The following is a 14,283-nucleotide window of genomic DNA, read 5'->3' on the forward strand; positions in this document are numbered from 1 at the left end:
ACTCTCCCATTTCCTAATTCCAGAAAGCAGAGTCAATACTGCCAACACTTTTGATAAGGGTACTTTTAACAAAGCCCTGAAGTCATGTGACTATGAGAATCTCAGCTCTCACTTTAAAACAAAGTTTTAAGCCGTCATGGTTGTGGAGAAAAAATGAAAACATGGATTTTAATCTCTTAAAAGCCAATAGAACTTCCAGTTTATATCTTTGCTTTAATTATATGATAATTTCTGGATTTTTATAATTTTGAAATCCTTCTGCGTAGTAGCGCAGGTTTAATATTTATTTAGACTTTCAGTTTGAGCCTAGGCATAAAGCTATCCTAAACCACAAATTTCTAAGGTATCCATGATCTGTGCTGAGTGCAAATAGTAGAAAGGTGTTTAGATTCCAAGCACACATTCGAAAATGCCAAGGAGAAAATGGTTTATTTACCATTAACCTGTCAGCTTGAAATTCAGCAAGTCACCTACAGTACCAGCATGCTCAAGCATGCTAAATATCTTCCTCTCCAGTAACACTGTAATGAAATTCCTCTGACTGGTGTATTGAACTCAAATGACTTGCGAAGAAGAAACTGCAGTTTGACTTTCTGTGTAGTCTCTCACATGGCACTAAGCTTTTACCCTTCCCAGGAGAAACAATTTCTCACTTCAGTATTTTCCAGTTAATTTCAATTACTGCTTTGGTTTGGGTTTTTTTTTTCCCACTTTCAGTCATTCATGCATAACTTTCCTTCTGATTTCAGTAATTCCTTCACCAGCATTAACCCTGTTAGTTTCAATAGAGTGAGTACAGATGAAGTTTGCTTAAAATATATTAATTGTAAGTTTTGTCAATAGTGAAATGAAATGTGGAACAGGTATTAGAATTAATGAATATTCATTAATGAATATAATTTAATTCCTTGACAAAAGAGGAAAACTATTTTTGTAGAAATTATCTTAAAAATATTTTTGTGTTATATGGCCTAGGTGACAAGGCTATATTTGAAGAAGTAAAGTCTTAATTTAAATAATTTAAATAATAAACAGAGGCAGTAAATTTTATCTGATTCTTTATTTAAAATGTCCTTAAGAATATTCATAAATGCACTAGACCTACAAAGAATAACTAGTTCATCTTGGCTGTGATTTGAGTTAACTTTTTAACTCCCAAATATATTCCTTATGAAAATTATTGTGAGAATTTATTGTGCTAAAGTAGAACAAACTATATAGATGGCACAATATAGGATGCTGGGAAAAAATGACTTGTCCTGTCACAGCCTCACAGGCTAAGGACAGCACTCCTATTCCTCCAAGTCCAATACTTAAACCTCCAAGCAGAAATGATGCCTGCAGTCCCCTCAAAGTTTGACAGAGGTGTTTGTGGCCAACTGACCTGTGGCGGTCCAACTGCCAAGCTCATGCTCTGCAAAGAGCTTCTCATAGAAAACCTGCTCTGTCGCTGGCCAAGACTGTGGGCTGCAGAACAACTAGTAAATGAATGCAACCTTTCTGTGAATCTTCTTAAGGGAGAAGGATCTGTTCTTTGCAATAGGTTTTTGTTCTGGTAAAGGTATTTTTTCTGTATCATGGTCTATGTGTATTCTTCATTTTATTGCCTCCTCAGCTTCTACCTCCCTTCTCCTAAATCTCCACTTCATTGTTCCAGGCTAATAAGCCTCAGGTACAGTCTCCTACTGGATAGATGTACCCAGTCATCTGTATGAGGAGTGGGAGGGCTAGCACATCAGCAGTCTACATTGCTGTGGTTCCTCTCATTCATTCTCTTTGGCCCTGTGAGTTTTATATTGCCACCTTAAAGCCAAGACTGAGCAGGAAGCCTGTGGAATGGTCTTATCAGTCTGTCTTCTTCCCTGGAAGCTAGAGCACTCTCCTGGGAAAGGCAAGCAGTGGTTCAGTTTTCTGCTGGGTAAGAGACCCTAGACCTCAGGTTTCCTATTTTTCTGGACAAGGGCTCTTCTCTGCTAGCTAAACTAGCCAAAGGAGAGTTTATCCATTGCTAGTTTTTAAGCCACAGGAGAGGACCTGGTGTTCTGAATTCAGAGTGGATGGAGGTGCCTGCTGAGCAGTTCTGAACCAGATGTCTGCTTAGACCTGCCTTTGTAGTGTTAGCATTAGTGTTTACAGCTAGGGATTCCTATCGACTAGCTGCCCTACACAGGTGAAAATCTGAATCAGTTCTCCCTAAAGACACCTGCCTCTCTCAATCAATTGTTAGGGGGCCTAATTACATAGTCTGGGCATTTTGCTGGAAGCTTATTCCTTGGGCAGCGTGAATACAGTTCAAAAGCAGTTACCAGAAAAAATTTTGTCAGCAGGATTCATTCTTTGACAACATGATTCATGATTTTGCTTTTCTAAAACAAGAAGAAACTATGCAAACAGCCCAGTAACCCAGCAGAGATGGAGCTATAAAAAGCAAATCAGTAATTACAAGGGAGAACACCCATACAATGGACATAAACTAGCTTGCTAGTAACCTTTACCGATTAGAATAAAATGCACTGTTAAATTAATGACAATTGTTCATGAGCTGTCAGTTAAATTTTCTCAGGAGTATCTAGCAGAACATACCAAGAATTAAGAAACAGAGCATTTTCGTCTTTTGCCTAATGAGGAATAATGAGAGAGAGCATAATCATCTAATTTCTAGCAAACAACCACACTACTCTCACTAACAAGAGGAGATGTAGAAAATATCCCCAGAGAGCAGAGAGCATCTTTCCACTTACACTGCTTAACATCAATAACACCACCAACTTGCATGGAATTACTCTCAATTTATTCCTTGTTCCAGTTTAGGTAGAAGATTCAGACCCAAAGAGAGTAGGATTTACTTACTAGTAAATACTATTCTAAAAAATGAGAGGATGTACCCACCAGTTTTATTCTGAGTTGATGCCATATGCTCTTTGTCTCATTTAAAATTCAGAAGGTTGTGAATAACCAGAAACCTGTCTGTTCCGATAGGCAAAGATTCTCCCTTCTGCTGAGTTCCAGTTAGTAAGTAGTCAAATTCACTTCCCTGAGCCCCACAGTCCTTCCTCACATGCATTTCTGGACATGAAGAAGACCCTCTGCCTTCAGCACAAGATGAGCGTTATGGGAAATCAGCATGAAGGAATCCAGTTCTGTCTGTGCTGGTTCTGTACACCTTTTCTACAAGCTGAGCCTCAGAATAAAACTTATTCCCTAGTCATAAAACTCAACAATAGTTAGTTCTGAGTTTAAAAAATAGGTTTGTTTTAAAATGAGTCATAAAAAGACCTTTTCCTTTGTTAGAAAAAAGCAATTTGTACTCATATTTACGTAGGAGAACTAGATATGTTTCCAGAGAAGTAGTCCCAGATGTCCATATGTTCACACTAGCCTGTTACGTTCCAACTTGAAGTATTTATAAGCATGTCTTGCAGGCAGGTGCAGTTCAGGTAAATGGAAGCAAAGTGGTTCACGAAAACAGAAGTGAATTTGTGCGTCTAAAACCAAGCATAGGCTTGTATTTATTAAATGGTTTTCAGCTACTTCACGATGATAAAGATGTGTATTCTGCAGGTAAAAGATGAATTCATAGAGGCATCACATAGTCAGAATCTGCTTTGTATTCCTATCTCAAATGTGCTTGAATTACTTTTTTTTTTCCACTTCAAAAAATGTTTTAGACAATACTTCATTTGAAACTAGGCTTCTTGAACTGAGAATTTTAAACCATTGTTTTCATTGACGTTTTATTTCTGTGAGTGAAATGTATTTCAAATTACAAATGCCAGAGTCTCAGAAAAAATAGGTTTAGTTCCTGGGATTCTGATACTGTCTTTTGTATTGTTGCTGTTACTAATCAAAAAATTAAGAACACCACCACTACTCAGCTCCTGTAGAGAACTTTCCATTTTAAAAAGCAATAGGAAATAGTTAAAACCTAATGAATTAATTTTCCACAGTAATTACTGTGTTGTACCTCATTAATATCCTTATTTTACAACAAGAAAAAAAAAATTGGGCCTAGGGCATGCCTTCCCATTTTCTTAAAAAGGAACTGACCTGGGAAGACAGTGCAGTTTGTGGGAATGCAGGTGTGCAGATGAGAACCTGCACACCTGATGGTGTCATGGTGGCTTTCAGATCCTTCCCTTGCTGTGGGGCTGCACTTAGCCACAGTTTCTTTAAAGAACTGAGACTGACTATGGAAAGCTGCACTCTCATGTTTGTGTGAAACAGAAGGAGACCTTCCCTTTGTCTCCTTCCTCTTTTTCCTTTAGGGCTAATAATTTAATGAGAGATCTATTTATTGTAAGTACTCTGTAAGGTTGATGCTATATGTGAAGTTATGTGATATGCAAAAGCTTAGGTCCTACACTTGAGGAAGTCTGGTATGACTTCACAGATCTGAGTACGTGGTAGATGCTAGTCTTGAAGATGTTTGGGAGTGAGCGTTGAAAGTGACGAGGCCAGCTACAGCTTGGAGCATCTAAAGATTTCTTACCATCTTTCTTCACTATTATTAGGATCCACAGAAATGGAAATACTAAATAAAACTACTAACTTGTATAAACTCCTTTTGTCCTTCACTTTACTAGATCCCTGATTTGCAGTTAGAATTTCTGAGTCCCTGTGTAATGTGTGTTAGGAAGCTCCAATCAGCCAGATATTCACACTGGGACTTGAGATGTCTCTGTGCTCAGTGTGCTGCAATGTTCATCAGCCATTCCCTTTCATGAGATAGTGTTCCATGACCTAAAAGGCTTCAAAATCTGTAGCTTTTTTTTTTTTTCAGAATCTGTGTCATAATTTGGATTTCTTTACTACTGTATGCTCTTTAAATTCCCAACTTCTGATTCCTCATTATGCTTCTACTACTAATGAAGCAACCTTAATTTAACAGAGCTACTTTTAATAATGTCCATATTGCATGGAAGTCTAACACAGAAACTTACTTTCATAGTCTTTCATATGAATAATTATGTGCCTTAAAGCTATTATGTGGTAGTAAAATTAACTGTCATAATTAATTAATCCCATGAAAAGACAGAATAACTCTGTCAATTATGTATTTAAAATAGTCTGAAAAGGGGGGATAAAGTTACTCTGGTTTTGTTGACATTGAGGTACATAAGTTAGAGGTAGGAGAGAGCTTCTCTCCCACTGGCAGTTATTTAACAAAAATAGGTTACAAGGTTAATTGTTTCAAAATCTAATAGATACTCATTAAAAATTACCAGAATTCATGTTTTGGGGGTTTGGTTTGTAGTTTGCATTGTCATGTCTCCAATCATCTACAATGTGCATAAAAAAAAATTTGATTTTCTTTAAAACCCTATTTAGTTTTCTGTAGTGGTAAAGAGGTCACCATCCTGCTTGCTAGTGCTGCTTATCAGACTGTCCTTTATTGTTTGTTAACAGCTCTGCTTTTTAGCCACTTTCTACTTCCTCATCTCCATATCCTACTCTGTCAGTGATCTCCTTTGTAAAGGCTAATGACCATCACCCTAGTTTTGAAAAGTTGTATTTGTTGCTTTTGACTTCAGAAGAACTTTTTTGTGCTCAGGCTGCCAGGAGGAAAGGTCAGACTGTACTTCAGGTTGTATTCCCTCAAATGACAGAAACCCAGCTAGGCGGGATTTTGGTTTTTAAACTTGTTTATTAATTTTCCAGATTGTCCACCTGTGAAGTCTTGACTATTCAGTCTAGTATATGGTTGTCTTCAAGCAATTTAACATCCTTGGGTAGAGGGACCTAGATATAGAGAGTATTCAGAAGCATAATTGGTTTGTTCTGGCCCTCAATAGCAATGTATTAATAACAACTTATAATGAACATAAAGATATAAATCAGTTCCTTCTTTACACAGTAGTAGTTAGAATATATGTAGATGTTTTGGTGATACTTTTGTGTAGCTCAAATTTGACTATCAAATTTACATAGTATCAAGCTGAACAAAGACAAAATTATTATCTAGATAGGAAACATCATGAGAAAAAATTAGCATTCTTGAGCATCCACCATCATTTGTAATGTAACTAGATTATGTCATTTCTAGAGTAGTAAGCTTTTTTTTTACTGATATTAGTTAAAATTAAAGTATGAACTTTATTGTTCAGGTACGTAAAGACAGCAGAAATAACTGTGCTTGTATGTGAGAACAAATAAACTCTTTCTAATCTGTAATCGGATAAAAACGTGCACAGTGCAATAGGGTTTGTTTTTATCTCAAATGCCTCTTACATAGAATTCTAATATGTTTTAAAAGGCAATGCTAAGCTAGTGAGGAAAAGATTTTTAGGTGAGTCTTTAAAGAGAGGTAGGTTTCTTTGTAACAACCAGGTAGAGGAAAGAACAAAATCAGATATTATGAATATGGTTAATATACACTTGAAGACTCATTTTTAAAATCCTGTGAAGTCAGGTGTCTGAGCAACTTCTGTTTTTTCCACCACATGTACTAAACAGTGGTGACCTCTGAAGATTGACTGTGAACATTTAGCAGCATTCCTAAGAAAGTGGGGCTATTATTGCTTTCGCCCCCCAAGCACCAGAGGTACCTCTTCTATAACTGTTTGATAGTATGAGTAACCAAAAGTTATGAAGAACACTGAAAGCCATAAAGGCAACTTGAATTTAACTGGGAAAGAGCTAAATTTCAAAAAAATTTTTTTCTCATTGCCGTGAAACTGTACTTCCTGAACTTTAGTGCGGGGATGGGTGTGAGATAAAACAGCACTTTCCACGCAGACCAAAAAGGATAGGAGAAATTAAAATCCTCTTAGCTGCCACACCCAACGTCTTGAAAAGTGCACTGAAGCTTAGGTGAGATTTAGAGAAACAGAGAAAGTGTTATAAGAAACTGTGGATCTTGGAACAGGTCTGTTTTCACCTGGTCCTAGGCATCAGTTAGCTTCATAGTGGCTGCTGGATTTTAAATACTACCTTACTTAAAGGCTTTTTAGATGGAAACCATACAACCATTTTCCTGCAGAATATGAGACATTTATATTTTGCTCTTTTTAAAGATTTTAATTTTAGCTAGGGGAACCTTCTGGTAATGCAAATGATGAACGTAGTCTAGAGAAGGTTTCTGGGGTTGAGGTAAAAATTTTTCATTAAACTTTTTCTTTAACATTTCAGGTGAAACAAATTGACTAACCTTCACATCAGACAAACAAGCACCTCCTTAAGCCTATGAATTTCCCTTAAAGAACAACAACAGAAAATGAATTACTTCATCAAGTTCCAACTTACACAAATGTAGCATATCTGAGCCTCACCTAATAATGGAATTGCTGAGTTCTGTAGTGCTGGATAGTCAACTTAATCACAGACTTCTTGAATTGCTCTTTCCACAGATCTGTACCCCAGATTTGGTGGTGTTTCTGGCATGTTCCAGTCAAAGGCTGAAAGAAAGGTTACTGAAGCGTGCTGAACAGCAAGGGAGACCTGATGATAACCTGAAAGCCACTCAAAGAAGACTAATGAATTTCAAGCAGAATGCCGTCCCATTGGTTAAATATTTCCAGGAAAAAGGGCTAATCATCACAGTAAGTCCTTTAGTATATACCTCTGAAAACTTAATTGTTGTTGTGGTTATACTTGGCTTCTTAGACCTTTTGCTTTAAGATAGGCTAGGTGAGTCAAATTACGTTTTAGGTATACACCATGGTTACTGAAAGCAAACTTTCAGTTTGCTGTGAGAGTATTTTTTGCAAAATGCAGTAACACAGAGCAAAACTCACGTGCATGTAGATGACATGGTAAGCACCACGTCAATTCTTTGCTGCAGCCATAAATTGCTTCACCAACTAGTTGCAAACCCTTTGCTCAGAAATTATTTGCATGAAAGAAGACCTTGCTTTGAGACACTGGTTGCTATTCCAGTGCCAGCAGTTTCATCCCTTGAAAATAGTAATGTACTTTTTGGATGGTTGTCTTGAGAGGAGAGGAAAGCAGAAAAAAATTACATTCTAACAGAAAGCATATCTTGAGTGGGATTAAATCAATACAGGTTCTTCAAGGAACAAATATATCTGGCTGTTGACTGAATCCAGTAAATAAAAAGTCCTTAGGTTATCTTATCATGGGTTAAATATGCCTTATTACGTGGTCTCCTACAAGCTTTAACATTTCAGATAAAAATTTTGATGACAAGAAAATTGCAAGGTAAATAGACCACTTGGATATCAGTAAGAATACTGATTTCCACAAGATTTGGGGTAAGAGAAAATATCTCTAAACACAGAACATACCAAAAACTGCACTCATAATTAAAGCCAAAAGTACTTTATGGAAGTAGGACTAGCAAGTACTGCTGAAGTATTTAAGTGCTTAATGATGATGAATTCAATGAGCAGTTGACAACGGTTGAATTATTGACATGTTCTAAATTATGGACTGTGTCTGGTTGTAATAGTGCACAGAACTTGGTACCACATATGGTACGATGAGAGTACAGGTAGCCTATTTTGTTTCTTTTGATAGCCTAAACAACCTAGGTAGTTCACATTGGTATGTTCTCCTCACGGCAAATATGACTAATTCTACGTGCTGGTCAAATTCATGAAGGGCCAAAGCATCCTTAATTGCAAAGTCATCTAATGATGTTGGTAGCCTTAATAATACACTTCAACATCTTTCTGAATTTCAAAATTAAAATCCCAGGAAATTATTCCATTGTTTTCTCCAGAGAGTATCTTTTCTGTTTGAGGATTTTGATTAACTCTGTTTGGAAGGATGAGAGGACTGGTATTCTTGGAAGTTGTTCATTATCGAGCAAGTGTGTATTTTGTGACATTTCTACAGCCTTTACAAGTGCTCCTCCTACAGAAATCATACTTAGCTCTTCAGGGAGGATGTGCCTTTGTAGATAAAGCATGTGGGGAATCTGGATAGAATTCCTTTTCTGTAATGAGACCTGTGAAACAGAGGATGTTTTTCCTGTTGAGGTTTTGTCTTCTACTTTTTAGCTCTGTTTCTTGAGAGCTCTAAAGATAATTTAAATTGCAATGTTCACCTTAGATAGATATCTCTTTTCTTTTTGAAGAAAGCAGATGTTTGTGATGGGTATGGAAATGGTAACATGGGATGTGAACATTATATTACTGTCCACTACAGGACAAGGAAACAGCATATGCAGAAAATACTGGCTTGGCAACATGTCAAAACAGACTTTAATATGAAAAAAGTCTGTAAGATTTGAATTTACTCCTTAACTATATGGTATCTACATTTCATAGAGATCTAGAAATTACTCTAGATTTACATCGGTGTAGAAGTGAAGAGAATTAGACTTTGGAAGGGAGACTCTGTTGTTCACCTGTCATTAGAGCTGCTACAGTGCAGTTGCGTTTCTCTTGTTGCAAAAACAGGGTGCATTAGTAAAGCCAAGCCCTGAGAGTTAGATGCATGAGTAATTTCATGGCCAGTGAATAAAGGGATGCCTTTCTGTAGATCATAAAGAATATATATGGCAGACCTCATTGCCATAGAATTTCATTGCATACGGAAGCTACATTTTGCAGTTGCCCAAGGCAACTAAGGTAGTGGGGAATAAATGAGAAAAAGGATTAGCTGGGAAAGGAGTAATAAAAAGAGATTAAGCATGCATACTCCAGAGCAAGTACGCAACTGAAAATGTCTACAAAAGGGCATTTTTTAAAAACCACATGACCATGAAACAGAGGAAACATATGCTAAGTCCACATAGGAAACTACATACTACTAGAGCAAGTTGTAAATTTTAAAACAGTGTTTCTAAAAAATTGTTATTTTGTCACCATTTGTTCCTTTTCTTAGTGCTCAAATTTATAGATCAGATTATCTATAGAGTTTTGACATTCTTCTGACAATGTAATTTCTTTTCATATGTTCATTTTGTTGGAAATTCATTTGTCCAATGGGAAATCTAAGTATGTTTCTGCCAACTTCCTGTTCTATTCCCTTAAGCAAACATCAGTAGAGATACCAGATGTTTTCTTACTCCAAATAGCTTTGATCCCATTGTCTTTTTCACTGGTGAACTTGAGCTTTCTTTTGGTTTTGAAAAAAACCCCACCAAATCATATAAGTTTTCAGAGCCTTCCATCAGTGGAAAAGATAGAGTTTTCTTAGAAAGCCATAGGATACAAGAACCATTGCAGTCTTCATCACCACCTTCTCCTCGTGGAATCCTTGTATCTTCAACTTGCCTTTACAAGTATGTATCTGTGTAATATGCATGTAATATTAACACTTCTACATACATTTGATGCACTTGTGCATGCTATTTCCCTACAGAAGGAGGAAGCAAGAAAGAAAATCGCATTTATCCTGCTGATTATAAAGTTGAACCTGGAAAGCACTGAAATAGTGGATGAGAGCAGTGTAAGAACTAGAACAGCATAAAATAGAATTACACTAGCCTAATTCCTAGAGGAGTGAATCCTTGAGGTAAGGTCAGGCAAGGTCAACGTTGACCAGGAGGAAAAAAGATTTACATTTTTCTTAAATCCCTACCTGCACCTTGTCACTGCTATTCAAAGCTCTAAATCTCAGACATTTCTTCTACCCAGCATCACAGTTCTACTCAGGGAAAAGAAAGGAAGCATTTGTCTTATGGAGAGTTATAATTTTAGAACCACAACTCAAATTTTAAACATCTACTTAAATATGTTGTTCTTCATCAATAAACAGACCAAAAGAGAAAAGAAGAATTCACTGAAATCTAACTAAATATGATTAATGAGCAGACATTTGATATAATTATAGCCTATTGTTAGACACTGTATGAGCAAGAAAATAAAAATCTAAATTCCCAAAGAATATTAATTTTCCTGCTCCAACAGTTATTCCATACTGGTTTTAACATATTTTAGTTAATAGAATTAAAAACCACGTTCTTCATTTGAGATCTTATTGGTTAGGTTGCTTAGGTGTAATTCTTTCCCTTCAGCTTTTTTTTTTTCCGCCCTTGATCTTTGATAATTTTATACAATCTGTAGCTTATACTTGTTTGCTGCTCTGTATGCCTTATGTTTTCAGTCTGTGCATGGTATCCCTGCTCTCAGAGTCTGATCCTGGAAAGAAGTGAGGGCCCAACTACAGTACTTCTAAGAAACAGGAAGATATAACTCTGTCCTTTCTGAAAAACTCCTTCTTTGGAATAATGAAGTTGGAATATCCAAAATTTTGGATTGTTGTTCAAATTAAACAGATCTGTAAACTTCATTATAATTAAGAAAGAGAAGTAAATATCTGATATTTTCATGAACACATAGTCTGTGTTTAAAATTCTTTTTAGCAATCTGTCAGTAGGTCTAACAAATCAAAACCTGACTTTACTTAAGTCAAATTTGATTTCAGAAAGTATCAAGACAATAGTAATAGATATCACAATATTGGACATGGAATATATAAATAGATGCATATGCTGGCATTTATTGTATCAGTAACTTTTAAAAAATCTTAGAACATTATATATTATTTATCTAGACAATAACTAAGCCACAAATTACGGGGGGGTGAGGGGGGGGAGAGATATTAGATTAAATTATAAAAGGGAGAAAATCTAAATGCCTAGATGATCTGCACATACTCTAATGTTTAGCAGAGGACTTCAGTTCTGAACACAGTTTAATCTGTTCCTGTATCCTTCCTGCCATCTAGCAAATATTAGAATATTACTATATTTGGTCTCAGGTGCTGACATGACAATTGGTATGTGTACGCAGCCATGCCCAAGAAAACAAGGCTACTATTGAGGTGTGGTCATGAGTAGAGAACTTTAAAATAAAAAGGTCTGTGTATGCAAACTTCTAGACAGTGCTTGCTGTTCAATTAACAATACTTAGGTGGTTCATACCATTTACCTATGAGAATCATTGCTAGGTACTTCATTATTTTGGCTACAGTACTCCTAGAGATACAGTATGGTATCATTTCAGTTACTAACACTGATTTATAAGGGTTTCCCTCTTTTTTTTTTAAATTAGATAATAATGAAAAACTAAGGCAAAGAAAGAGAAAAAACCCTAATCCCTATGTAGCTAATGTGCTTGAATGCTTTTAATGTGGTTGCTGTCCTAAGAGAGAGCAAGCTTGCTCTGAAAAAATGTGCTCTGAGTTACACATAATAAAAAGTTAATCCTTCTCCCTGCTTCCACCCCTGGCACCCCAGCCTAGATAAACTGTGTTTCAGGAGAAAACTGGTTTGTGCTAGCTGAAGTTCTAGTCCAGCACATCTTTGTTGTCTGGTGAGAACTTACTGTTAAAGGAGATTACTATTAAAAGAGTTCCTTAAGAATCAGCCAGAAAATTCAACTGAAAACTGTTTTATTGTTCTGTTAATTTCAAAATACATTTCTCTCCTGGACATTATATTGATGTTTCATCATTATTAGACCTGCTGCTATGAACTACCTAACCCTTAAGAACTGTTGGATAAAGCTCAAGAAAATCACCTTCACTGACCTTTGAATAAATTACTACGATGTAAAATTATTCTAACTAGGAAACTTTTTCATTTACATCCCATCAGATGTAATTCAGCCTACTGCAGGGAAGTTTAAAGAACACACCAATACAGCATGGTAGACCATAATGAACAAACCGTTGTAGCACTTGTATCATAATGTCCCTAATTCTAAGTCATAAACAAAATCTCCCACAGAAAGCAACCTCTTTGCCTACAAGAAATGGGGTTTTTTTCTGCTCAAGTTACTTGGTTAAGTTGTTCCCAGTCATAGGGACGAGCTACATGCTGGAGAGAAAGGAATGAGAATTCAGAGGATAGTAGATGGTGCCCACACAGTGAAAAATACCAGAGTTGTACTTTTTTTACTGCTAATTCACTGAAGAAAATGCAAGAAAAAATTATGACTACTTATTTTTATAAAGTGAAGCCATTGGTAGCAATTAGCCATATTCAGTAAAGTAAAAATTTTGTCGATGCTATGGTTATTGCTGTTATGTTTTTATCAGAGGAAAAAATTATGAGAGGTGGGGAGGGCAAGATAATATGCAGGAGTTGTATCTCCAGATAATCTGTATTTCAGAAACTAGTTATTTGTATCAAACCAAAACTAATTGTGGGAAGATGGTAGGATAGAGGAGAAGTTGGGTAGAAAGGAAAAGGCAATTAAACTTCAAGTCTCTACTCTGCCGTATTCAGAAGGATTTTAAATCTCTGCTATTCACACCCCAGTAATACCCATCACCCAGCTATTGGTTATTTTGAAAAGGGTCTCTCAATCTCCACTTTATCTGGACTCTAATCTGGTATAGATATTGGTATAGTCATTGGGGAGGAGATCATTGGGTTACAGAAATCTTTCAGTCACAGTTATTAAAGCTGTTCTCAGAGAGCTTAGTTGTTCTTTGTAGAACATACCTGTTGGTCTACACAGAAAAAAAATTTACAGAGCTCATCATTATAGCAGTGGAAGTTTCTTTTACTAGAGACAGGATTAGGCCCAGTCTGCCTTATTTATAATAATTCTGTGTAAGCAGAGTGCTTCAGTGTCAACCTCGTTATGTTAATAATTCTGTGTGTATTTAAAAAAAAAAAAAAAAAAGACTGGCTTTAGTGAGACAAAAATGCTAAACATTAAAAGAAGGCTCTGGCCCTCATTTAAACAGCCAGGACAGGACAGAATCCTGTGGCATAAAATCCTCATTTCACTGATATCTTCATTTTCTCACTTGTCCTTTTAGGGAACTTACCATGCCTATGCAAAACATTAAAATGACATTCAGATTAGTCAGAGAAGTAAAGAGAACGCAGAAAAAGCAGCTGAAGCTGTAAATGGATTTTGAGCACAAATTTAGAAGTTAAATAGTTACGGGTGAGGGAAATAGCTTATATAGCTGTCTGCTCTCGTTAGCATCAAGCAAGCCTAATGGCTGTCAACTGTCACAGAAAAATTCCCCACGGAACTGTGTTATATACATTTTTGTCTTGATTTGGTTAAAAAAGGCATTTTGCTGTAGCATTGAACACGGACATGAACTTTAGCTACAGGCTGTGACTTGCCAATACGCTGATGAAAATATCAGTTATAATCAATTTCTGAAGTTCCTGTGTTATCATATAGCTGTCCCACTTGAGGTTTTGGTTTGGGCTTTTTATTTATTTATTCATTTATTTAGCTGTGAATGCTGATTCCAAAGGACTTCAATTACTCGTTCCTCCTTTAATTCCGGGCTCCTCCATGGAGAAATGTGGGTCCTGCAGTCCTTTCAGCAACTCTCAAGGTCAATCCAGATCTTATGGATAGCGAACTGTTACGAAAGTCATGATCTGAACCTCCACCC

General features: G+C 36.4%; 1 protein-coding gene across 2 annotated transcripts in view; it reads left to right on the forward strand.

The window, feature by feature from the left end:
* The window catches only part of AK5 (adenylate kinase 5), a 101,526-nt gene that overhangs the window by 16,353 nt on the left and 70,890 nt on the right, over window positions 1-14,283 (forward strand). For both annotated transcript variants that reach the window (XM_072867016.1, XM_072867018.1), the window contains exon 6: window positions 7,347-7,538. In XM_072867016.1, coding sequence (XP_072723117.1) covers window positions 7,347-7,538 — 192 coding nt within the window. The remainder of the gene's footprint in view (window positions 1-7,346; window positions 7,539-14,283) is intronic.

This window comes from Ciconia boyciana, chromosome 7 (assembly GCF_034638445.1).
Source record: "Ciconia boyciana chromosome 7, ASM3463844v1, whole genome shotgun sequence".
NCBI lineage: Eukaryota > Metazoa > Chordata > Aves > Ciconiiformes > Ciconiidae > Ciconia > Ciconia boyciana.